Source organism: Hypanus sabinus, chromosome 19, assembly GCF_030144855.1.
Source record: "Hypanus sabinus isolate sHypSab1 chromosome 19, sHypSab1.hap1, whole genome shotgun sequence".
Classification (NCBI taxonomy): Eukaryota; Metazoa; Chordata; class Chondrichthyes; order Myliobatiformes; family Dasyatidae; genus Hypanus; species Hypanus sabinus.
The window spans coordinates 295,398-321,763 of NC_082724.1; the positions used below are offsets into that span (position 1 = coordinate 295,398).

Below are 26,366 nucleotides of genomic sequence, written 5' to 3' on the forward strand. Positions count from 1 at the left end.
TAAAGGACAGGTGGGGACTACACGGTTCCGGAATATTAAGTGTGTAGTAGAGAAAGGTGAGGCGGAACAAGTTATAAGGAGGACACATGTACAGAGGGATGGTCTGACGGAACATGAAGTTAAGTGTGTTGAAAGAATAAGTAAATTTAGGAAAGACAACAAAATTCTAGGGGCGTATAGCCCGAAGGGAGTTCGGGGAGCTGGGTTAAGCACAATAGGCAGTGATTCAAACAGAGAGAGGAGAAATGGGCTAAAAATTCTATATCTGAATGCACGGTGTCAGAAATAAGGCAGATGAGCTTGAAGCTCAGGTGTGAATGGGTAACTATGATGTTGTTGGGATAACGGAGACATGGCTGCAGGGAGATCAGACCTGGGAAATGAATGTACAAGGGTATACGTGCTATCGTAGGGACAGAAATGTGGGCAGAGGGGATGGAGTGGCCCTGTTGGTGAGGAATGAGATTCAGTCCTTTGCAAGGGGGGACATCGGGTCAGGAGAAGTAGAGTCTGTGTGGATAGAACTGAGGAACAGTAAGGGCAGAAGGACCCAAATGGGTGTTGTCTACAGGCCACCAAACAGTAGCATGGATATTGGGTGCAAGTTGAATAGGGAGTTAACATTGGCATGTGGCAAAGGTAATGTCGCAGTAGTTATGGGGGATTTCAACATGCAGGTGAACTGGGAGAACCAGGTTGGTGCTGGACACCAGGATAGAGAGTTTGTAGAGTGCCTACGAGATGCATTCTTGGGACAGCTTGTACGAGAGCTGACCAGGGACAAGACTATTCTGGATTTAGTGTTATGTAATGTACAGGATTTGATAAGCGATCTTGCAGTAAAGGAGCCATTAGGAGGTAGTGATCATAAGATGATAAGTTTTTATCTGCAATTTGAGAAGGATAAGGGCAGCTCGGAGGTGTCAGTGTTGCGTTGAACAGGGGGAACTATGGAGCCATGAGGGAGGAGCTGGCCAAAGTTGACTGGACGGAAAGCCTAGCAGAAAAGACAGTGGAACAGCAATGGCAGGTATTCTTGGGAATAATGCACAAGGTGCAAAATCAGTTCATCCCCCAGAGAAGGAAGGATTCAAAGGGGGGAAAGGGGCCACAGTGGTTGACAAAGGAAGTCAGAGATTGCATAGCATTAAAAAAAAGGAAGTATGACAGAGCTAAGGTGAGTGGAAGGTCTGATGATTAGGAAGTTTTTAAGGAACAACAGAACTTAACTAAACAGGCAATATGGGGAGAAAAAATGAGGTACGAACGCAAGCTAGCCAGGAATATAAAGGAAGATAGCAAAAGCTTTTTTAGGTATGTGAAGAGAAAGAAGATAGTTAAGAACAATGTTGGGCCCTTGAAGAATGAATTGGGTGAAATTGTTATGGGAAACAGAGAAATGGCAGAAGAATTTAATAAGTACTTTAGATCTGTTTTCACTAAGGAAGACACAAGCAATCTCCCAGATGTATGGATGGGCCAAGGACATAGGGTAACAGAGGAAATGAAACAGATTGACATTAGGAAGGAAACGGTGATGAGTAGACTGATGGGACTGAAGGCTGACAAATCCCCAGGTCCAGATGGTCTGCATCCTAGGGTACTAAAGGAGGTGGCCCTGGAAATTGCGGATGCATTGGTAATCATTTTCCAATGTTCCTTAGATTCAGGATCAGTTCCTGAGGATTGGAGAATGGCTAATGTTATCCCACTTTTTAAGAAAAGAGGGAGGGAGAAAACAGAGAACTATTGACCTGTCAGCCTGACATCGGTGGTGGGGAAGATGCTAGAGTCCATTATTAAGGATGAAATAGTGGCATATCTAGATAGCAGTGATAGGATTGGGCCAAGCCAGCATGGATTTACCAAGGGTAAATCATGCTTGACTAATCTGTTGGAGTTTTTCGAGGATATAACCAGGAAGTTAGATGGGGAGATCCAGTGGATGTAGTGTACCTCGATTTTCAGAAGGCATTTAATAAGGTCCCACATAGGAGATTGGTGGGTAAAATCAAAGCTCATGGCAATGGGGGGGAAGACATTGACATGGATAGAAAACTGGTTGGCAGATAGAAAGCAAAGGGTAGCGGTGAATGGGTGTTTCTCGGAATGGCAGGTGGTGACTACTGGGGTGCCACAGGGCTCGGTATTGGGACCACAGCTGTTTCCAATTTACGTCAATGATGTAGATGAAGGCATTGAGAATAACATCAGCAAATTTGCTGATGATACTAAGCTGGGTGGCAGTGTGACATGTGATGAGGATGTTTGGAGAATTCAGGGTGACTTGGATAGGCTGGGTGAGTGGGCAGATACTTGGCAGATGACGTTTAATGTGAATAAGTGTGAGGTTATCCACTTTGGGAGTAAGAACAGGAAGGTAGATTATTATCTGAACGGTGTAGAATTAGGTAAGGGAGAAATACAAAGAGATCTAGGAGTCCTTGTTCATCAGTCACTGAAGGTGAATGAGCAAGTGCAGCAGGCAGTAAAGAAGGCTAATGGAATATTGGCCTTTATTACAAAGGGAATTGAGTACAAGAGCAAGGAAGTCCTCTTGCATTTGTACAGGGCCCTGGTGAGACCACACCTGGAGTATTGTGTACAGTTTTGGTCTCCAGGGTTAAGGAAGGACATCCTGGCTATAGAGGAAGTGCAGTGTAGATTCACGAGGTTAATTCCTGGGATGTCTGGACTGTCTTACGCAGAGAGGCTAGAGAGACTGGGCTTGTACACGCTGGAATTAAGGAGATTGAGAGGGAATCTGATTGAAACATATAAGATTATTAAGGGATTGGACAAGATAGAGGCAGGAAATATGTTCCAGATGCTAGGAGAGTCCAGTACCAGAGGGCATGGTTTGAGAATAAGGGGTAGGTCATTTAGGACAGAGTTAAGGAAAAACTTCTTCTCCCAGAGAATTGTGGGGGTCTGGAATGCACTGCCTCGGAAGGTAGTGGAGGCCAATTCTCTGGATGCTTTCAAGAAGGAGCTAGATAAGTATCTTATGGATAGGGGAATCAAGGGATATGGGAACAAGGCAGGAACCGGGTATTGATAGTAGATGATCAGCCATGATCTCAAAATGGCGGTGCAGGCTACTTCTGCACCTATTGTCTGTTGTCTATTATCTAGTTAATGACAAAAAATTTAAACTGCCTACCCCAATCAACCTGCAGTGGGACAATAGTCGTCTATACCTATACCAACGATGCACCTATCCAAGTTTCTCTTACAAGCTGAAATAGAGCTTGCGTGCACCACTTGTGCTGGAAATTCATTCCACACTCTCACAACCCACTGAGTGAAGAAGCTTCCTTTCATGTTCTCCTTAAACCTTTTACATTTCCTCCTTAACCCATAACCTCTCATTGTAATCCCACCCAACCTTAGTGGGAAAAGAAACCTGGTTGCATTAACCCTATCTTTACCCCTCATAATTTTGTATACCTCTATCAAATCTCTCAGTCTTCTATGTTCTAAAGAATACAGTCCTAACCTACTTAATCTTTCATTATAACTCAGGTCCTCCAGACTCAGCAACATCCTTCTAAATTTTTTTCTGTACTCTTTCAACTTTATTTATATCTTCCCTGTAGGTAGATGACCAAAACTGCACATAATATTCCATGTTAGGCTTTAATAATGCCTTATACAACTTCAACATAACATCCTATCTTCTGTACTCAATACTTTGATTTATGGCCAATGTGCCAAAAGTTTCTTTACAACCCTATCTAACTGTGATGCTACTTTCAACGAATTATGGACCTATATTCCCAGATCCCTTTGTTCTACCACATTACTCACTGCCCTACCTTTCACTGTGCAAAACCTACCTTGGTTCATCCTACTGAAGTGCAAAACCTCAGACTTGTCTGCATTGAATTCCATCTGCCATTTTTAAACCCATTTTTCCAGTTGATGCAAATCCCTCTGCAAGCCATGATAGCCTTCCTCACTGTCCCTACACCTTCAGTGTTGGTGTCATCTTCAAATTTGCTGATCCAGTTAACCACATCTTCAACTAGATATAGATGACAAACAGCAAAGGACCAGGCACTGATCCCTGCACCACACTCCTAGATCCAGGCCTCCAGTCAGAGAGGCAACCCTCTACTACCACTCTCTGGCTTCTCCCACAAAGTCAATGTCTAATCCAATTAACTACCTCATCTCAAATGCTGAGCGGCTGAAGTCAAGTCAAGTCAAGTCACTTTTTATTATCATTTCGAACATAACTGCTGGTACAGTACACAGTAAAAACGAGACAATTTTTTTCAGGACCATGGTGCTACATGAACAATATAAAAACTACACTGAACTACATAAACCAACACAAAAACTATAGTAGACTACAGACATACCCAGGACTGCATAAAATAACACAGAACAGTGTTAATATTAAACAGTTATAAATAATAAACAAGACAGTAGGCACAGCAGAGTTCAGTAGGTTGGTAGTCCGATGGCTTGGGGGAGAATCTGTTACATAAATAATAAGCTGAATGGCGGCGTCTGTTTCTGTACTCTGTACTCCAGCTGAGTATTTTGTTGCCACCTTTTTGACCAGCCTCCCATGTGGGACCTTGTCAAGTGCCTTACAAAAGTCCATGTAGATAACATCCACTGACTTGCCTTCATTCACTTCCCTGGTAACTTTCTTGAAAAACTCTTGATTAGTTAAACATGACCTACCACACACAAAACCATACTGACTATCCTTGCTCAGTCCATGCCTATCCAAGTACTTATATATCCGGTCCCTTAGAATACCTTCCAATAACTTTCCCACAACGGATGTCAGACTCACTGGCTTATAATTTCCTGGTTTATGATTAGAGCCTTTTTTGAACAGCGTAACAACTTTGGCTATGCTCCAATCCTCTAGTACCTTGCTAAGAATGATTTATATCTCTACTAGGACCCTGGCAATTTCTGAACTTGCCTCCCGTAGGGTCCAAGGCCCTGAGTATTTATTTACCCTGATTTCCCTCTGGGTAGCAAACACCTACTTTTCTGTAATCTGTACAGGTTCCATAAAACACTTCTATAGACTCTGTATCCGTTTCCCAAGGAAATACAAGTGTGGAGAATGCATTTAATATATCACCCATCTGTTCTGGCTCCATACATAGATTACCATTCTCATCTTCCAAAGGTCCAATTTTGTCCCTTGCAATCCTTTTGCTCTTAACATTTACGTAAAATCCCTAAGGATTCTCCTTCACCTTGTCTGCTAGAGCAACTTCATGCCTTCTTTTAGCCTCCACTTGCATTTCTTGTACTCCATAAGCACTTCATTTGTTCCTACTTGTCTATACCTGCTATGCACCTTTTTTCTCTAAACCTCTTGAAAATCGTTCCCTGTACTTGTTATCTTTATCTTTTATTCTGACAAGCACATACAAGCTTTCTACTCTCAGAACTTTGTTTTCAAAGGCCTTCCAATTTCCAAGTACACTGTTGACAGAAAACAGCCTGTCCCAATCCACACTGATTTCTGATACCATCAAAACTGGCCTTTTCCAAATTAGACCACACCTATCTTTTTTGCATATTTACTTTGAAACTAATGGCATTGTGTTCATTGGATGCAAAGTTCTGTCACCTGCCCTGTCTTATTCACTAATAGCAGATCCAGTATTGCACATTCTCTCATTGGGACTTCTTTGTACTGATGAAGGAAACTTTCCTGAGTACCTTTGATGAACTCTATCCCATCTAGTCCTTTTACTGTGAGATTCCTAGTCAATATGTATGTGGAAAGTTAAAATCACCTAGTATAACAATTTTATGTTTCGTGCAACATTCTGCAACATCAGGATGCTCTTTATTAACTACAGCTCAGCATCCAGTATCATCATCCCCTCAAAAATAATCAATAAGCGCCAAGATAATTGGCCTCAATACCTCCTTGTGCAATTGGATCCTGGATTTCCTCACTTGCAGACTGCAGTCAGTTTGGATTGGCAATAAAATCTCCTTCACTGTCACTATTACCACAGATGCACCAAAAGGCTGTGTGCTTAGCCCCCCACTTTATTTGCCTTTGACAAAGCCATGCTGACTATTCCTAAAAAGTACTCTGGGTTATATCTCATCCGGTCCCGGTGACTTAACCAACTTGATGCTTTCCAAAAGCTCCAGCACATCCTCTTTCTTAATGCTCAAGCTTTTCAATCCGCTGTAAGTCATCCCTACAATCGCCAAGATCCTTTTCCGTACTGAATACTGAAGCAAAGTATTCATGAAGTACCTCAGCTATCTCCTCCAGTTCCATACACACTTTTCCACTGTCACACTTGATTGTTCCTATTCTCTCACATCTTCTTGGTCTTCACATACTTGTAGAATGCCTTGTGGTTTTCTTTAATCCTTCTCTTGACCCCTTCTGGCTCTCCTAATTTCATTCTTAGACTCCTTCCTGCTAGCCTTATAATCTTCTAGATCTCTATTATTAACGTTTTTCGAACCTTTTGTAAGTTTTTCTTTTTTTCCTTTATACACCACGGTTCCTGAACCCTACCATCCTTTCCCTGTCTCATTGGAAAGTACCTATGCAGAATGCCATTCAAATATCCCCTGAACATTTGCCACAATTCTGCTGTACATTTCCCTGAGAATATCTATTCCCAATTTATGCTTCTAAGTTCAAGCCTGATAGCTTCATATTTCCCCTTACTCCAATTAAATGCTTTCCTAACTTGTCTATTCCTAACCCTCTCCAATGCTATGGGAAAGGAGATAGAATTGTGATCACTGTCTCCAAAATGCTCTCCCACTGAAAGCCCTGACACCTGACCAGGTTAATTTCCCAATACCAGATCAAGTACAGCCTCTCCTCTTGTAGGCTTATCTACATACTGAGTCAGGAAACGTTCCTGAACACACCTAACAAACTCCACCCCATCTAATCCCATTGCTCTAGGGCAGGGGTCAGCAACCTTTACCACTGAAAGAGCCACTTGGACCCGTTTCCCACAGAAAAGAAAACACTGGGAGCCGCAAAACCCGTTTGACATTTAAAATGAAATAACACTGCATACAACTTTTTGTTTTGCCTTTATGCTATGTATAAACAAACTATAATGTGTTGCATTTATGAAATTGATGAACTCCTGCAGGGAAAACGAAATTACATTTCTGCATGCAACAAAAACATTTTGAACTCCGAAAAAAAGACGTTGGGTTGAAGGTTACTTTTAGGTAAAATACTCAACGTCTATTTGAGTCCTTCTTGTATTTATGAAAAACGCCAAACTTAAATTTGCCGCCAGCAGCAAACCAAAAATAACGTCAGCCAGCTGTCAACCTGAAAAATAAAAGGACTATTTCACTGAACAATGAAAACATATGAATATACGTAAAATAATAGGCAATTAAAATATTTATCATACTTGGTCAGGTTGACTCACACCTGACAATGCAGTCGTATTCAGTAGGGATGGATCGATGCTTAGGGGAGTGACCGGGAAGGATGATGTGTTTTTTTCCTCTCTGAACTCACAGAAGCGTTTCCCAAACGATGTTTGCATTGCGATGATTGCAGAATGTAAATACTCCGAATTTATCATGTCGTGACATTGTTTGAACTCTCTCAAATTGGGGAAGTGAGACAATGTGCCTTTCTGTAAATCTCTGGCAAGCAACGTCAACTTGCGCTCGAATGCCAAAACATCCTCCAACATGTGCAGGGCTGTACCCTGTTGAAGAGCTGTGTTCAGCGTGTTCAGGTGCGCTGTCATGTCTACCATGAAGTGTAGCTTTTCCAGCCACTCTGGCTGTTCCAGCTCAGGAAAGTTGAGCCCTTTGCTGCCCAGGAAAGTTTTCACTTCTTCCAGACACGCGACAAAGCGTTTCAGCACCTCCCCTCTGGACAGCCAGCGATAAAAACACGTTGTAGTAGTTGCTACACGCAGTCAGTAAACTGCAATCAAAGATAGCTTTATTCGAACTAAACAGCCTTTTAAGCCTCCCTCAACCCGCCCCCCATGGGCGCGGATGCTGCAAAAGACACGTACTCACAAACCCCCGTAGGCTATCTCCCTTAGCCTGAACGCTGGCTAATTGTGAGCCGGTTCCAATGTGCCAGGAAATGGGTCGCCACAACGTCTTATTTAGATTGTACAAGATCACCATAATCTTCAAATTTAGATTTACATTTCAAAAACTAACAAACTAACATAAAATACATTTTAATTAAATACTGACCATGTAGCGGTGTGCTACACGCAGCGCTAAAATTACGACACGGAGTCGGTAACTGCAGTCGAAGGAAAAAACTTTATTCGAAATCTTCAGCCTCACTTTTAAGCCTCCCTCAACCTGCCCCCCATGGCGCAGAGGCTCCAAAGCTCTGTGCTCGCAAACCCCCGTAGGCTATCTAATTGTGAATCGGTTCGGATGTGCCAGGAAAAGGGTCGCCACAACCAATTATTTCCCAAAGCAACAGGGAGCCGCAGCACAGACGTAAAAGAGCCACATGTGGCTCCGGAGCCGCGGGTTGCCGACCCCCGCTCTAGGGAGATGCCAATCAATATTGGGGAAATTAAAATCTCCCACCACAACAACCCTGTTACTATTACACCTTTCCAGAATTCGTTGCCCTATCTACTCCTCGATGACCCTGTTACAACAAAAAACACCCAGTAGAGTTATTAACCCCTTCCTATATATAACTTCCCATTCCTTATTACTTCTCAGTAGTACAGTCAGTATGTGATGTTGTACATGATGACCATAGTACACAAGTTGAATGTTCCTCTAATTTTCTAATTTATGTGATGTTCCTCTAATTTTCTAATAAAGGAAGACGAGAAAGTAAATATTTGGGATTCTGGAAGTGATTGGATTGCTGACTCTATGTTTTTCTTTTTGCAGATTCTCATTTCAGCCGACGATGAGTTGGATGAATCTGAAGCTGATGAAGACTTTAGGAGACTGACAAACATAAAGCCTATTAAAAAGAAATTACGATTCGGAGGCCTCCCTGTATGACCCAGAATGAGCACAGTGCTTTGTATCTCAGAGTTATGAAGAGAGTCACACTATCATGAGGGATTTTTTCCTGTCATTTACTACACTGTGAAAATGAGCTGCAGATCGTGTGTAGAGCAGCACAGGGATCTGAATGATGACTAGGCTGAGGTCAAGCTGCTTGTGTTTGTGACCTCAGCTCTCCACTTTGCCCTGATTCCAAACATTCGTGATCAAAGTCACACTGAAAATGTACTGGACCATTGGGTGTAGGAGAACAGTTTTCTTTCAGCACATCATACACATCATATTTTAGTTCTTTGTGTTAAGTTATTAAATCTGATGCACAGTTTGTCTGTATCTTTAACATATTGAGCAAGACTCCAAATTTTCATCTCTCAACGACAACAGTAACTGTATATATGGCACAATGTGCTTATGAAATAGAATTTTGTCAAGACAAAAATTTGGCAATTACCAAATCAAAAATGCTGGAACAAATATTTGTAGTAGAAGAGCATGAATATGGTAAATGAATTACACATTCACTGTTGCTGTCTTCTGATCGTCCTGTATTCTCCATCCATTCTCTTGGCACCTCCCCTCCACACTTCTTCATTCCCCTCTGATCATCCACTTTTCCATCCCTCAACTCCGCACCCCAATCACTATTCCCCTTCTATACTAGACCATTTTATTACAGGGTGAGAATTTTTGCTCCATTTATGAAGTGTTTTGTATTTTTGGATGGGTATGAGGCAAGTAATGACATTGGTTTTTGTCAGTTGAATTAAGTGGCATTTTGCAGCAGAATTATCAATGGACTACAAAGATCACCAAAAGCATTAAAGGGCAATTACCCATTAATGTCTGACAGTAGTCAATATTCCGTAAAGGGATATATTTGTAAAGGTATTCCCAGTCTAAACCATGCCAGTTTTGGCAGAACAACTTAACTGATTAGTGACAGTTTATTGAAGCTCCATGTTCAATATCAAGATCTGAAAGTCTAATTCTTATTTTAAAAGAACCTTAACAGAAACATCCCTATCAATATTTTGTGTAAGTAGGCATGGAAGGTACAATCATTGTGGCACTTTTTGAAACAGGGTGTTTTACTATATCTGTCCTGGATGGGTTTTCTGGGCTTGTGTACTGAAGACAATGTTCTGTATCTGATCTGTACTGAGTTAGTATACTGAAGACGGTACTCTGTATCTGATTGGTTCCCTGCCCCACTGACTTTGGAGTTTTTAATGTTGTTGCTGGGCACCTGAGTTGATGTTCCAGTTCTAACAGGGATGTTATGCAATTTAAGGATACTAACTTAATTGTACATATAAATCACAATATAATTTCAAAAGACTGTTAACTCTGTTAAAGAATATTGGGTTTTATGAGTGGTTTAAAAGATTTCTTCATAGTTTATTGAAAACGAGATTCAGTTCCAATGACACACCAGTGGTGTACTTTGTGATTCCTTCACAGTGAATCTATTACCAAGTCATTGTCCTCCACTGAATGATACACCCCCTTCCTCAGCTAACCACCAGGTTACAGCTAACACCCATTGTCTTTTCCTGCAACCAGCCTTGAAATCTTTGGCCTTAATGATCTAGAAGCTGTTTTTTAAATTTAAAATTAACCTTTCACTTGGATTTCAGAAATTGGATGACAATGAATTTAGAGAATGATTTGGCTATTTGAATTGTGGTTAAAACTAAAGCTTGTATCAAAGGCATGGCAATAAGTGCAAGATGGTGGAGAGGGGGATTCTGAGAGTAAAGTGTAAGGGTGGGTAGAGAACCCTGGTACTGCAGTAATAAAGGAAATGCAGGAGAGATGGTCAAGGACAGGGAAGGAGTTGCATTGTTGAAGGGAGAAAGTGGGAACTGAGGAAGGGAGAAAGCTGGATGTGAGAGGAGAGGTGGACAAGGGAGGAGATGCATTGTTGGAGGGAGAAAGTAGGGATCGAGGAAGGGAGAAAACTGGATGTGAGAGGAAGAAAAGACACACTGGTGCTTCTGAACAGGTAAGGAAAAAGTTGAGGGTGTCGGGAGCACTATAGAGTAGTGGTGATTTGGGAGGAGGTCGGCAGTGGCAATGACTAGGGTGACTGACAAGAATTTGATAGGATGCTGACACTTTCTTTGATCCATATCAAGGTGATGCAGCCTATTTAGTCTATGCCAACTTATCAAGACAATCCCATTCCTCCACTAATTTACCCTACAACCTATTCACCTCAATTCACTTCAACTACTGCTCACTATACAAACATGGGGCAATTTGTAATGATCAATCTTAAGCATGTGGAAGTTTACAAGGGTTTCTAGTGGTCATTAGAAGGACATGCAGACCACACTGGAGGTCAGGATTGAACCTCAGTCATTGAAGTGTGAGGCAGCAACTTCACTAACTGCACCATCCTCTACTGCCCTAAACCTTTTCCTTGTGTAATTAATCATGGAGCCTGTCTTCAAGATAATTCACAAATAAAACTATCAGAACATTCTGGCATTGACTATACACTTCTCAAGATAGAAATATATCAGATAAGTAGCAATTTAATCAATTTTTTTGTGGGATTCAATTTTATATGTAGCTAATATTTATCCTGACATTCCATCTAGCCATTGGATAAAAGGATATTTGAAATTATTTTTCATAATTGTTCACTATACATGTAAATTAGTAAAGTGTGTTGCCTTACATTTCTAATAAGATTGAAAACCATAAGATATAGGAGTAGAATTAGGCCATTTGGCCCATCAAGTCTTCTCCACCTTTGATAGTTTCTGATCCCTTTTTTCCTCTCAGCCCCGATCTCCTGCATTCTCCTGGTATCCCTTCACGCCCTGACCAATCAACCTCTGCCTTATACCCAAAGACTTGGCTTCCACAGCTTCCTGTGGCAACAAATTCCATAGATTCACCAGTATCTGGCTAAAGAAATTGATCCTCATCTCTGTTCTGAAAGGACGCCCCTCCATTCTGAGGCTGTGTCCATTAGTCCTAGAGGACACATCCTCTCCACATGAACTCTATCAAGGCCTTTCACCATTCAATAGTTTTCAATTAGGTCACTCCTTATTCTTCTGAACTCTAGTGAATACAATCCCAGACCCATCAAACGCTCTTCATATGACAAACCGTTCAATCCTGGAATCATAGAATCCTGAACACTGTCCTTTAACTGGGTTTTTGGTTTATAGTATAGTTCTTTCGAGGGGCCGAATGGTCTACTTCTGCACCTATTGTCTATTATCTATTATTGTCTATTATAAGTGTCAGAGCTTTGGATAAAGTGCCTCTTATAAACCCAGTCTCATCTGAGAAAGTCATGCTAGAATGAAATGGTGAGTTTGAGATAGAAACATAGAAAACCTACAGCACAATACAGGCCCTTCAGCCCACAAAGCTGAACATGTCCTAACCTTAGAACTACCTAGGCTTACCTATAGCCCTCTATTTTTCTAAGCTCCATGTATCCATCCAGGAGTCTCTTAAAAGACCCTTAGATCCTTAACTTTGAGTGATTATTTGGCTATACTTAAAATATTCTTCACAAATGTGTTCTGATTTTATGAAGTTGTATGAGCTCAAGCTACCAGAATAATGCATTGTGACAGATCATTTCTAAACTGTTCAGTTGCAAGTTGAATGAAATTAAAATTGTCTACTGCTTGAACTGCATGGCGCCTTACTGATGCCCCTTTTGAGCTTTGAATCAAAGTTATTTAGCAGAGTGCTAGTTGACACTCTACAACATCAGTATGGTGACATATTTTCTCTACGAGAGTTGTTAGGAAGATGAATGGTGTGTTGGCCTTCATTAGTTGGGGGATTGAGTAGAAGAGCTGTGGGGTAATGTGGCAGCTCTGTAAAATTCTGGTGAGACCATATTTGGAATATTGCGTTCAGTTCTGGTTGCCTCATTATTATAAGGATGTGGAAGCTTTAGAGAGGATGCAGAGAAAATTTACCAGGATGCAAACTGGATTAGAGAGGTCTCTTATGAGAATAGGTTGACCAAGCTAGGACCAGAGGTATACAAGATTATTAGAAGCATTGATAGATTGGACAGCCAGGGTGGCAATGGCTAATAACAGAGAAAGTCCATTGAATGTGAGTGGAGAAAAGTATAGGGGGGATGTCAGAGGTAGGTTTTATCTGAGTGGTGGTGTGCGGGGAATATGCTGCCAGGGTGGTGCTAGAGGCAGTTGCAGCTGAGACATTACAACAGGTTAATATGAAATTGTGAGTCGAATGACCTGTACTGTGTTCTGTTTTCTTGATCATGGTTGTCGTGCCTCCATTATATTATTTCCATGAACTGGTATTTATGTAAATTAGAAAAGTCTCAAGTAACTTGTTGACGACTGGCTTCATCAGGCAACAAATTTAGCTGACTTGAGATTCTGATGCAACTATTTACCTTAAGAGTCACTGAAGGTAGCGCACAGAATCAGGCCCTTCAGCCCAACTTGTCCATGCTGACCAAGGTGTCCTTCTGAACCAGTCCCACTTGCCTGCATTTGGCCCAAATCAATCTCCACCTTTTCAATCCTTGTATCATCGAAATGTCTTTAAAAAATTAATTGTGTTTGCCTCTACCACTTCCTCTGGTAGCACATTTCACATGATCATCATCCACTGTGTGAAGTTGGCCTTCAGATTCCATTTAAATCTTTCCACTCTTACGTCAAACCAATGCTTTTTGGTTTTATACGCACATATCCTAGGATAAAGTCTCTGACCTTACCTGTGCCCCTCATGATTTTATACATGTCTGTAAGACCACCCCACAGCCTTTACCACTTCAGAGAAAACAGTCCCTCCCTGTCCAATCTCTTCTCCAGTCCTGGCAACATCCTTCTGCCTTCTGAATCTTTTTTGCATACTCCCTCTAACTTAATCACTGACTTTTTACTTGCCTGTCCGTGTTTCTCTCCCAGCACTTTCAAGGAAATATGTACCTTGTGTCTCTCTGCCTCTATAACACTCCCCTGGGCCCTGCCATTCAAGGTGTATGCCCTGCCCTAGATTAACTTCCCAAAGTGTATTACCTTACTCCTGGAGGCGTACAACATGCAAACAAGCTTTTAAGGTTAACGTCTTTAATACCAATAAAGATGTCTTCCTGAACTTGTCTCATCATCTGCATGTGGCCCACATCATCCCAGGCCATTTCTATCCATGTACCCGACCAATTGTCTTCAAAATTGAGATTGTACCCACCACTTACAGCGTTCTCTGGCAGCTTGTTCAATATACTACCCACCCTCTGCATGAAAATGGTTGCCCCTGAAATCTCTATAAAAAATCTTTCCCCTCTGCTTAAATCTATACCCTCTTTGAAAGGTCAGCACAATATCGTGGGCTGAAGGACCTGTACTGTGCTGTAATGATCTGTGGTTTCAGACACTCTATCCTGAAAACAGACCGTGACTATCACTCCTCATTACATAGATCTTTATCAGGTGAACACCCATCTCCTGAATGTTCCCACCTCTTCCTATAACATGAGCCCTCCACTCCCAGTAAATCTCTTTAATCTTTTCTGCAGCTTTTCCAGCCTAATGGTGTCCAGTAGCTGGATGACCAGAGTTAAAATTCCATCAGCTATCTCTTTGCCTGCTTGCCCAGCTGATCTAGCATTGGTCTTCTGTGTTACTAACCTCCCCGTAGCATAGTGAGGTTAGCAGGTAGATGAATATTTTACGTATGTATTTGATGCTAGAGTGTGCCTCAAACTTAAGCTAGCATTTCTGTCATTAAAGTATAGCCTCACCAAAAGATTTAAAAAGAGGTGTAAAAAGCTGTTAGTGTAACTGTTAACTGAAAGGGGACGGCCTGCGTGACTAGGTCTGGATGTTTAACACAGTGTCTTGGTTAGCACTAATGTACTCAAATGGCTCTTCTATCATTCCTTGTAGTGTAGTTGACATCCTGAGATAACTCCTGAATCAATAAAGGACTCTGGAAGAATCAACAAAATGCCATTTTGGCAAGCAGCAACAGTTGATTATGATGCAGTGTCCAGGAGTTGAGTATATTCTCTATATATTTTGTATATTACTTTACATTAAAGTATTGGGAACTTCGGAACTACTTCTCTATGCATGTTTTTTTTAAATAATCTGTTTTATAAAGAGTATTTTACACCATAGGAAGTGAAGATCATATGACAGGGGCAGAATTATGCCATTTAACTCACTGAGTGTGCTCTACCATTTGATCATGGCTGACGTATTTTCCCTCAGTCTCATTCTCCTGCCTTCTTCCTGTAACTTTGGCACCCTGACTAATCAAGAACAAATTTCACGACATATGCCTGTGATATTAAACCTGATTCTGAACCTATAAACATCCACTTTAAATATAGCTGTCTGGCTAAAGAAAATCCTCCTCATTCTTGAAAGGGACATCTATTTTGAGACTGTGCCCTCTGGTCCTAGACTCTCCTGTAGGAAACATCCTCTCCACATCCACTCTATCTAGGCCTTTGAATCTTAAACAGATTTCAATGAGATCCCCCTCATTATTCTGAATTCCAATGAGGACAAGCCCAGAGCCATTGATTTCTCCTCATATGTTAACCTTTTCATTCCCAGATTCATTCTCATGAACCCTCTCCAATGCCAGCACATTCTTTCTCAGATACTGTGTCCAAAACTGCTCACAATACTCCATATGTGGTCTGACCAATGCCTTGTAAAGACTCAGCATTACATCCTCGCTTTTATATTCTAATCCTCAACAAATGAAAGCTATGCATTTGCATTCCTTACCACTGACTCAACCTGCAGTTAACCTTTAAAGAAACCTGCACATGGACTCCCAAGGCCCTTCGCACCTCCGTTTTCTGAATCTGTTTAGAAAATAGTCTACCCTTTTATTCTTTATACCTAAGTGCATGATCATTCACTTCCCTATATACTGTGTTCCATCTGCCACTTATGTGTCCGTTCTTCTAATCTGTCCAAGTCTGTAGACTCCTTGCTTCCTCAACACTTCCTGCCCCTCGATTCTTCGTATCATCCACAAACATGGCCACAAAACCATCAGTTCCATCATTGAGATCATTTACATATACAGTAATGTGAAAAGTAGCAGACCCAATACTGATGCCTGTGAAACATCACTAGTCACCAGCAGCCAACCAGAAAAGGCCCGCTTTATTCCCACTCTTTGCCTTCACCCAGTGAACCAATCTTCTATACATGCTAGTAAGTTTCCTGTAATACCATGGGCTCTTAGCTTTTTTAGTAGATTCATATGCGGCACCTTGTCAAAGGCCTTCTGAAAGTCCAAATATACAACATCCACTGCACCCCTTTATCCATCCTACTTGTAATCTCCTCAAAGAATTCCCAGGTTTGTCAGGCAAGATTTTCCCTTAAACCTGGTTCAGCATAATTTCTTTATCACTGGCATATGTTGTGAAATTTGTTGTTTTGTTATTTCCTTATAGAGTTCCAACAGAATTGTCATTCAAGGTTTATCCTTAAGGAACCGTGCTGAGTTCAGCCTGCTTTATTGTGTGCCTCCAAGTAGCCTGAAACCTCATCCTTAACAGTGTCTGCACTTGTCTGTGTTCTGTGTTTGATGTAGTTAGGAGAGGAGTGAGAAGTTGGGACTGTTTTCTACAAAGAAGGCTGGGGAAATTGACAAGTAAGTACTAGGTCTGGACTAAATGGGTGTGGGAAATTGTTCCCTTTGCTGAAGGTGGCAAGGGCTAGTCACAGATATGAAATAATGGGGAAGGTAAAGAAGGGATGAGGAAAAGTTATTACACAGTGAGTGATTGGAATCTGGAACACATTACTGGTACCCGCAGATGTGAGAGAGGCAGGTCCCATTAGACTTCAATGAAATTGGATAAATATCAGGGCGAGGAAACTTTTGCAAGGCAGGATACAGTAGAAGTGCCTTCACAGACACAGTGCACTGAATGCCCTCCAGTGATCCTTTTCTATTGCTGCTGATAGTTCTCAAGGCTTCATGGGTACTCAGTTTGGTGTGGCCAGATCTGTTGTAACAGACAGACATACTTTATTGATCCCGAGGGAAATTGGGTTTCGTTACAGCCAAACCAACCAAGAATAGTGAAGAAATATAGCAATATAAAACCATAAATAAATAATAATAAGTTAATCGTGCCAAGTGGAAATAAGTCCAGGACCAGCCTATTGGTTCAGGGTGTCTGACACTCCAAGGGAGGAGTTGTAAAGTTTGATGGCTACAGGTAGGAATGACTTCCTATGACGCTCAGTGTTACATCTTGGTGGAATGATTCTCTGGCTGAATGTACTCCTGTGCCTAACCAGTACATTATGGAGTGGATGGGAGTCATTGTCCAAGATGGCAAGCAACTTGGACAGCATCCTCTTTTCAGACACCATTGTCAGAGAGTCCAGTTCCACCCCCACAACATCACTGGCCTTACGAATGAGTTTGTTGATTCTGTTGGTGTCTGCTGCCCCAGCACACAAAAGCAAACATGATAGCTCTGGTCACCACAGTCTCGTAGAACATCCTCAACATCGTCTGGCAGATGTTAACTCCATTACGTTTACTTTGATTGATAGTGTCATGCAACCCAATGGGTATTGTTGGAATTCACAGCGATTACACTGGATGACTTTTACCAATGTTCTTATGGGCATGACATGGAGGAGGTTGAGCATGTTCATTGTGTCAGTTAACTTTCTACCAGACATAACTAATCTGGTAGAGAACACAGTCAACTTAATCAGTGGCAGTTTTAAGCACTGTTTAAAAGTTCCTTTTAAATTTAATCTTTATTTTTTTCTCCAGTCCTGTCAAAGGGTCTTGGCCCAAAACATGGACTGTAATTTTTTCCATAGATACTGCCTGGCCTGCTGAGTTCCTCCAGTACTTTGTGTGTGTTACTCACTGAAGTCCTTAACTTGGTGTTTTTTACAAGTGTCATTCTTGATGAAGCAACAGTGATTTATCAGTTGAGGGAAGACAGCAAATTGTGACTGGGAGGAAGTTTCTTTCTCCTTTTAACATTCTGTCATGAGACTTCATGCATCTGGACTCATGGTATATAATGTCCTTTGGATTATAAATGTTAGACAAATGGAAGATGCGTCAGTTATGAATAAATACTTTGCTTTTCTCTTGGCAAAGGAAAATTGTATAAATATTGACATTAAGTCAAAAAGTACAAAATTCTAAAAATCTCAATGAAAACAAAACGAGCAATAAAGCAGGTGAAAAGGTCCCTGTTTCTTCAAATCTGTAAAATGTGCAAGGATGTGATTGGTAACTGGGAGGCCTTCAAAGGAGAAATTTTGAGAGTGCAGAGTTTGTATGTTCCTGTCAGGATTAAAGGCAAAGTGAATAAGAATAAGGAACCACGAGTGAATCTGCAGATGCTGGAAATAAATAAAAACACAAAATGCTGGCAGAACTCAGCAGGCCAGACAGCATCTGTGGGAAGAGGTAGTGACGATGTTTCGGGCCAAAACCCTTCATCAGGAGTGAAGTAACATGGGATAGTCAAGGAGGGATAAGAAGTGGGGGGAGGGACAAAGTAGAGAGCTAGGAAGTGATAAGTTGGAGGGAAATGGGCTAGAGGGAAGGTGGAGAATTATGGGAAACAAAAGAGAAAGAAAGGTAAGGCTGGGGGGAGATTATAGTGAGGGGGGAGAAAAAAGAGAGAAAGAGAACCAGACTGAAATAATAGATAGGGATGGGGTTAAGGGGGGGGCAGGGGTGTCAGCGGAGGTCTGTGAGTTGGATGTTCATGCCGGCAGGTAGGAGGCTACCCAGGAGGGAGATAAGGTATTGCTCCCCTGCGCTCGGCCTCATCTTGATGGTAGAGGAGGCTATGGACAGACATGTCAGAGTGGGAGTGGTCTGTGGAATTGAAGTGTGTGGCCACAGGGAGATCCCGCCACTGCTGGAGGACTGAGCGCTGGTGTTCGGCGAAATGGTCTCCCAGTCTGTGGCAGGTCTCCCCAATGTATAAATGGCCACATCGGGAACACCGGATACAGTATATCACCCCAGTTGACTCGCAGGTGAAGTGGTGCCTCACCTGAAAGGACTGTCGGGGGCCTGGGATGGTGGTGAGGGAAGAAGTGTGGGGGCAGGTGTAGCAATTCTTCCGTTTGCAGGGATGAGTGCCTGGAGGGAGGTCGGTGGGGAGGGATGGGGGGGATGAATAGACAAGGGTCGCGTAGGGAGCGATCCCTGCGGAAAGCCAAGAGTGGGGGGAGGGGAAGATGTGGCTGGTGGTGGGATCACATAGGAGGTGGCGGAAGTTACGGAGGATTATACGTTGGATCTGTAGGCTGGTAGGGTTAGATGAGGACCAGGGGGACTCTATCCCTGGTGGGCTGGCGGGGGTATGGGGCGAGGGCAGAGGTGCGTGAAATACAGGAGACGCGATGGAGGGCAGAGTTGATAATGGACGAAGGGAAGCCCCTTTCTTTAAAAAAGGAAGACATCTCCTTTGTCCTAGAATGAAAGGCCTCATCCTGAGAGCAGATGCGGCAGAGGCGAAGGAATAGAGTTAAAGGGATAGCATTTTTGCAGGAGACAGGGTGGGAGGAGGAATAGTCTAGGTAGCTGTGGGAGTTAGTAAGTTTGTAGTAGATGTCGGTGGATAGGCTGTCTCCAGAGATAGAAACAGAAGGATCTAGAAACGGGAGGGAGGTGTCAGGTGAATTTGAAGGCGGGGTGAAAGTTGGAGGCGAAGTTATGAAGTCGACAAGCTCAGCATGTGATGGCTGGGTCTGGAATCCAGGAAGAAACGGAGAGCTTGGAGACCTTCCTGGTGGGGGATAGAGGTATATAGGGACTGGACGTCCATGGTGAAAATAAGGCAGTGGGGGCCAGGGAACTTGAAATCTTTGAAGAGATGTAAAGCATGGGAAGTATCACGGACATAGGTGGGAAGGGATTGAACAAGGTTCTTCCCCACACTTCTTCCCTCACCACCATCCTAGACCCCAGACAGTCCTACAAGATTCCAGACCCAGCCAGTCACCTTCTACCACTCTTCTTCACCTCGCGGAATTAGTCCTCACCCTTAACAATTTCTCCTTTGGCTCCTCCCACTTCCTCCAAACTAAAGGTGTAGCCATGTGCACCCGCATGGGTCCTAGCTACGCCTGCCTTTTTGTCGGCTATGTGGAGCAATCTATGTTCCAACCCTACACCGGTATCTGTCCTCCTTTTTTCTTGTGTTATATCGACGACTGCATCGGTGCTGCTTTCTGCACAAAAGTTTTTCCACATTTCTGTTCTAAATGTCCTACCCCTTATTCTTAAACTGTGGCCTCTAGTTCTGGACTCACCCATCAGCGGGAACATGCTTCCTGCCTCCAGCGTGTCCAATCCCTTAATAATCTTATATGTTTCAATCAGATCCCCTCTCATCCTTCTAAATTCCAGTGTATACAAGCCCAGTCGCTCCAATCTTTCAACATAAGACAGTCCCGCCATTCCGGGAATTAACTTTGTGAACCTACGCTGCACTCCCTCAATAGCAAGTATGTCCTTCCTCAAATTTGGAGACCAAAACTGCACACAATACTCCAGGTGGGGTCTCACCAGGGCCCTGTACAGCTGCAGAAGGACCTCTTTACTCCTATACTCAATTCCTCTTGTTATAAAGGCCAGCATGCCTTTACAACGCAGACCTCAGAGACACCAATCAAGTGGAAGAACTAAGGCAGGATACAATCAATGGCCTCAAGCTAATCAACCACACAGCTCTCCCAGGGAGGTTGAAGCTTTGGTGCTTTCACTTTGGACTGCTGCCCCGACTTATGTGGCCAATTACCATCTATGAGGTCACTATGTCTCATGCAAATCAGCTGGAGAGGCTGGTGAACTCACATGTGAGGAAGTGGCTTGGGCTACCAAGATGCCTTAGCAGCATAGGACTTTACGGGAATTTCTGCCAATTTCTAGCCTGGTGGAGGAATACAAATGTGACAAAGCAAGGCTGGAAATGACACTCAAAAAATCTCGGGACCCAATTGTAAGAGGCGTTGCTCCTGCTCTAGCAACTGGGAAGAAATGGACCCCAGCCGCAGCAGTACTGGACACAGGAGCCACCCTCCGACACCGGGACATAGTGGGCTATGTCCAACAAAGCAGAGGAGGCTTCGGCCTTGAAGCAATGAAACCTACCTGGCAAAAGGCTACTACAACTGAACACTGGCACCTGGTGGTGGAGGAGATGCGCCACCAAGAAGAAGCAGCCAGATGTGCCAAAGTAATATCCCAAGCCAAGCTAGGCTGCTGGATGAGGTGGGAGGGTGTTGAGAGGAGGGAAATCACATGGAGTGAGCTGTGGAGCATGGAGTCAAACAGATTGAGCTTTATCATCAGAGCAACATATGATGTCCTGCCCTCTCCTACAAACCTAAACCCTTGGCTGGGAGAGGATCCAGCCTGTCCTCTGTGTCCAGTTCCGGCATCCCTCAAGCACATCTTGGTTAGTTGCAAGACCAGCCTAATACAAGACAGATAAACCTGGCGACACAACCAAGTGCTGAGGTGTCTGGCAGCTGAACTTGAGTGTAAGAGAGTAACCATCAACGTCAGGCCTCTCGATGCCCAGACAACGTTCCCACAACTACCATCCTTCATCCAGGAAGGAGAGAAGCCAGGGGCTAATCCCTTGCCTCATGACTCATGCCTACTGAGTGCAGCCAGGAACTGAGAAATGCATGTCGATTTAGGCCAGAAACTTACCTTCCCATCTGAAATTGCAATGACCAACCTGCAGCCTGACCTGGTCCTTTGGTCCAACTCCTGTCTTTGTCACTGAGCTGCCAGTCTCCTGGGAGGATGCTGTGGATGGGGCTTACAAACAGAAAAGGCTGCGATATGCCAACCTTGCAGATGAAGCAGAGGAGCGAGGCTGGAAAGTAGAACTGTGCCCAGTTGAGGTGGGGTGCAGGGGCTTTGTAGCCAGTTCCACCATAAGGCTGCTGGGGGAAGTAGGAGTCAGAGGGCAGGCCCATAGGAAGGCAATCAAAGCACTTGCTAATGCCGCTGAAATGAGCAGTCACTGGCTGTGGGTGAAAAGAAGGGATGCTGTCTGGGCTGCCAAGTGACCATCTAGAGACTAACCATGTGACACACACGCAGGTCTGATCAGCCTGTGGTGGGCCTGCCTCAGCTGAGGATGTCTTGTGATAAAAAGCCGAAACACCCGGTAATGTCCAGATACACAACTGAAGGTGTGTTGTAATGGTAGAAACAGCATCTAGTGGTCATCTTTAAGAACTACTTCCACTCAAATCAAGTGCAGTGCAGAGAACTTTAGGGATTGTAACATCCAGTCCCATTAATCAAACCCTCTGGCTAAAAAAAATTCCTACTTACCTCTATTCTAAAAGGCCGTTCCTCAATTTTGACGTTGTGTCCTTAATTCTGGATGCCCCACCATAGGAAACATCCTCTCCACATCAACGTTTTCTAGTCCTTTCAACATTTGGTAGGTTTCAATGAGATCCCCAAGCATTCTTCTAAGTGCCAGTGAGTACAGGCCCAAAGCTTCCAACCGCTCTTCAAGTCCCTCTGATGTTTGAACCTTTTCCTCACTTAGATAATAGTCTGCACTTATGTTCCTTTTACCAAAATGCATTATCATACTTTCCTCAACACTGTATTCCATCTGTCACTCTATTGCCCATTCTTCCAATTTGTCTAAGACATGCTGCAATTCCATTGCTTCCTCAGCATTACTGACCCCTCCACCAATCTGTGTATCATCCACAAACTTTGCCACAAAGCCATCAATTCCATTATCTAAATCACTGAAAAACAATGGAAAAGTAGTTGTCCCAATATTGACCCCTGAGAACACCACTAGTCACTTGCAGCCAACCAGAAAAGGCCCCTTTTATTCCCACTCGCTGCCTCCTGCCCATCAGCCATTCTGCTATCCATGCCAGTATCTTTCCTGTAATGCCATAGGATTTTATCTTGTTAAGCAGCCTCATGTGTAACACCTTATCAAATTCCTTCTGAAAATCCAAATAAATGACATCCACTGCCTCTCCTTTGTCCACCCTGCTTGTTACTTCCTCATGGAACTCTAACAGATTTGTCAGGCTTGATTTCCCTTTACAGAAACCATCGTTGTTGATGTCAGGAGGGCACAGAGCGACCACTCCCAACTAAACATCGACGGCTCCTCGGTAGAGATCGTAAAGAGCACCAAATTTCTTGGTGTTCACCTGATGGAGAATCTCACCTGGTCCCTCAACACCAGCTCCATAGCAAAGAAAGCCCAGCAGCGTCTCTACTTCTTGCGAAGGCTGAGGAAAGTCCATCTCCCACCCCCCATCCTCATCACATTCTACAGGGGTTATATTGAGAGCATCCTGAGCAGCTGCGTCACTGCCTGGTTCAGAAATTGCACCATCCTGGATCACAAGACCCTGCAGTGGATAGTGAGGTCAGCTGAGAAGATCATCGGGGTCTCTCTTCCTGTCATCACGGACATTTACACTACATGCTGCATCCGCAAAGGAAACAGCATTATGAAGGACCGCATGCACCCCTCATACAATCTCTTCTCCCTCCTGCTGTCTGGGAAAAGGCTTCGAAGCATTTGGGCTCTCACGACCAGACTATGTAACTGTTTCTTCCCCCAAACTATCGGACTCCTCAATACCCGAAGCCTGGACTGACACCTTGTCCTACTGTCTTGTTCATTATTTATTGTAATGCCTGCTCTCTTTTGTGCACTTTATGCAGTCCAGTGTAGGTCTGTCGTCTAGTGTAGCTTTCTCTGTGTTGTTTTTTTTTATTACGTAGTTCAGTCTAGTTTTTTGTACCGTGTCATGTAACACCATGGTCCCGAAAAATGTTGTCTCATTTTTACTATGTACTGTACCAGCAGTTATGGTCGAAATGACAATAAAAGTTGACTTGACGACTGACTTTGACTTATTTTATCATTAGTCTCCAAGAACCTCAAAACCTCTTCCCTAATATTAGACTCCAACACTTTCCCAACCACTGAGGTTAGGCTAACTGGCCTATAATTTCCTTTCTTTTGCTTTCCTCCCTTCTTAAACAGTGAAGTGACATTTGCAATTTTCCAGTCCTCTGGCACCATGCTAGAATCAAGTGATTTTTGAAAAGCCACAACCAATGCATCCATTATCTCTTCAACAACCTCTTTCAGGACACTGGGATGTAGTCCATGAGGTGCAAGTGACTTATCCACCTGAAGACCTTTGAGCTTGCCTTGCAATTTTTCCTTTGTAATAGTAATGGCACTCACTCCTGCTCCCTGACACTCACAGATCTCTGGCACACTGCTAGTGTCTTCCACAGTGAAGACTGGTGCAAAGTACCAATTAAGTTCATCTGCCATTTCTTTGTCCTCCATTACTATCTCACCAGCATCATTTGCCAATGCTCCAATATCAATTCTCACTTCACTTTTTATATAAATTTTTGGTATCTTGCTTTATATTATTGGCTTGTTTGCCCTCATATTTCACATTTTCCCTTCTTAAAGCTTTTCAAGTTGCCTTTTGTTGGATTTTAAAAGCTTCCCAATCATCCAACTTCTCACTCACTTTTGATACCTTATATGCCCTTTCCTTGGCTTTTATGCAGACCTTAACTTTCTATGACAGCCATGGTTGCCTACCCCTGCCATTTGAGAACTTCCTTTGTGGGATATATCTATCTTGCATCTTATGAAGTATTCCCAGAAACTTAAGTCATAGAAACAAGGAAACATATAAAACCATTAGCAGAATACAGGCCCATTGGGCCACAATGCTATGCCAAACGTGTACTTATTTTAGAAATTTCCTAAGCTTACCCATAGCCCTCTATTTTTCTAAGCTCCAGGCACTTATCCAGGTGCCTCTTAAAAGACCCTATTGTATCTGCCTCCACCACAGTCACTGGCAGTCCATTCCACGCACTCACCACTCTCAGCATAAAAAAAAAATTGCCCCTAACTTCCCCTCTGTACCTACTTCCAAGCACCTTAAAACTGTGCCCTCTCAGGACAGCCAATTCAGCCCTGGGAAAAGGCCTCTGACTATCCGCGTGATCAATGTCTCTTATAATCTTATACACCTCTATCAGTTCACCTCTCATCCTCCATTGCTCCGAGGAGAAAAGGCCAATGGATAGGTTCACTCAACCTATTCTCATAAGGCAAGCTAGGCAAAATCTTTGTAAATCTCCTCTGCACCCTTTCCATAGTTTCCGCATCCTTCCTGTAGTGAGGTGACCAGAACTGAGCACAGTACTCCAAGTGGGGTCTGACCATGGTAGTTATAACATTACCTCTCAGTTCTTGAACTCAATTCCACGATTGTGAAGGTCAATGCACCAAATGTCTTCTTAATCACACAGTCAACCTGCGCAGTAGTTTTGAGTGTCCTATGGACACGGGCTCCAAGATCTCTCTGATCCTCCACACTGCCAAGAGTTTTACCATTAATACGATATTCTGCCATCATATTTGACCTACCAAAATGAACCACTTCACACTTATCTGAGTTGAACTCCATATGCCACTTCTCAGCCCAGTTTTGCATCCTATCAATGCCCCACTGTAACCTCTGACAGCCATCCACACTATCCACAAAACCCCCAACCTTTGTGTCATCAGCAAATTTACTAACCCATCCCTCCACTTCCTCATCCAGGTCATTTATAAATATCACAAAGAGATGAGGTCCCAGAACAGATCCCTGAGGCTCACCACTGTTCACCAACCTCCATGCAGAATATGACCTTTCTACCACCACTCTTTGCCTTCTGTGGGAAGCCAGTTTTGGATCCACAAAGCAAGGTCCCCTTGGATCCCATGCCTCCTTACTTTCTTAATAAGCCTTGCTGAAATCCATATACACTACATCTACTGCTCTACCTTCATCAGTGAGTTTAGTCACATCCTCAAAAATTCAGTCAGACTAGTAAGGCACGACCTACCTTTGACAAAGCCATGCTGACTATTCCTAATCATATTATGCTTCTCCAAATGTTCATAAATCCTGCCTCTCAGGATCTTTTTCCATCAACTTACCAATCACTGAAGTAAGACTCACTGGTCTCCATCAACTTAACTGGTCTGTAATTTCCTGGGCTATCTCTACTCCCTTTCTTGAATAATGGAACAACATCTGCAACCTTCCAGTGCTCCAGAACCTCTCCTGACCCCACTGATGATGGAAAGAAAGATCATTGCCAGAGGCTCAGCAATCTCCTCCTTTGCCTCCAACAGTAGCTTGGGGGTATATCTTGTCCTGGTGACTTATCCAACTTGATACTTTCCAAAAGTTTCAGCATATCCTCTTTCTTAATGTCTATATGCTCAAGCTTTTCAGTCTGCTGTAACGTTATCC

The 26,366-nt window shown here is 43.1% G+C and overlaps 1 protein-coding gene across 2 annotated transcripts in view; it reads left to right on the plus strand.

The window, feature by feature from the left end:
- stimate (STIM activating enhance) overlaps nucleotides 1-15,090 on the plus strand; it is a 128,237-nt gene extending 113,147 nt beyond the window's left edge. For both annotated transcript variants that reach the window (XM_059943855.1, XM_059943856.1), the window contains one exon: nucleotides 8,884-15,090. In XM_059943855.1, the coding sequence (XP_059799838.1) occupies nucleotides 8,884-9,000 (117 nt within the window). In that variant the 3' untranslated portion in view covers nucleotides 9,001-15,090. The remainder of the gene's footprint in view (nucleotides 1-8,883) is intronic.
- Nucleotides 15,091-26,366: the final 11,276 nt, after the last annotated feature.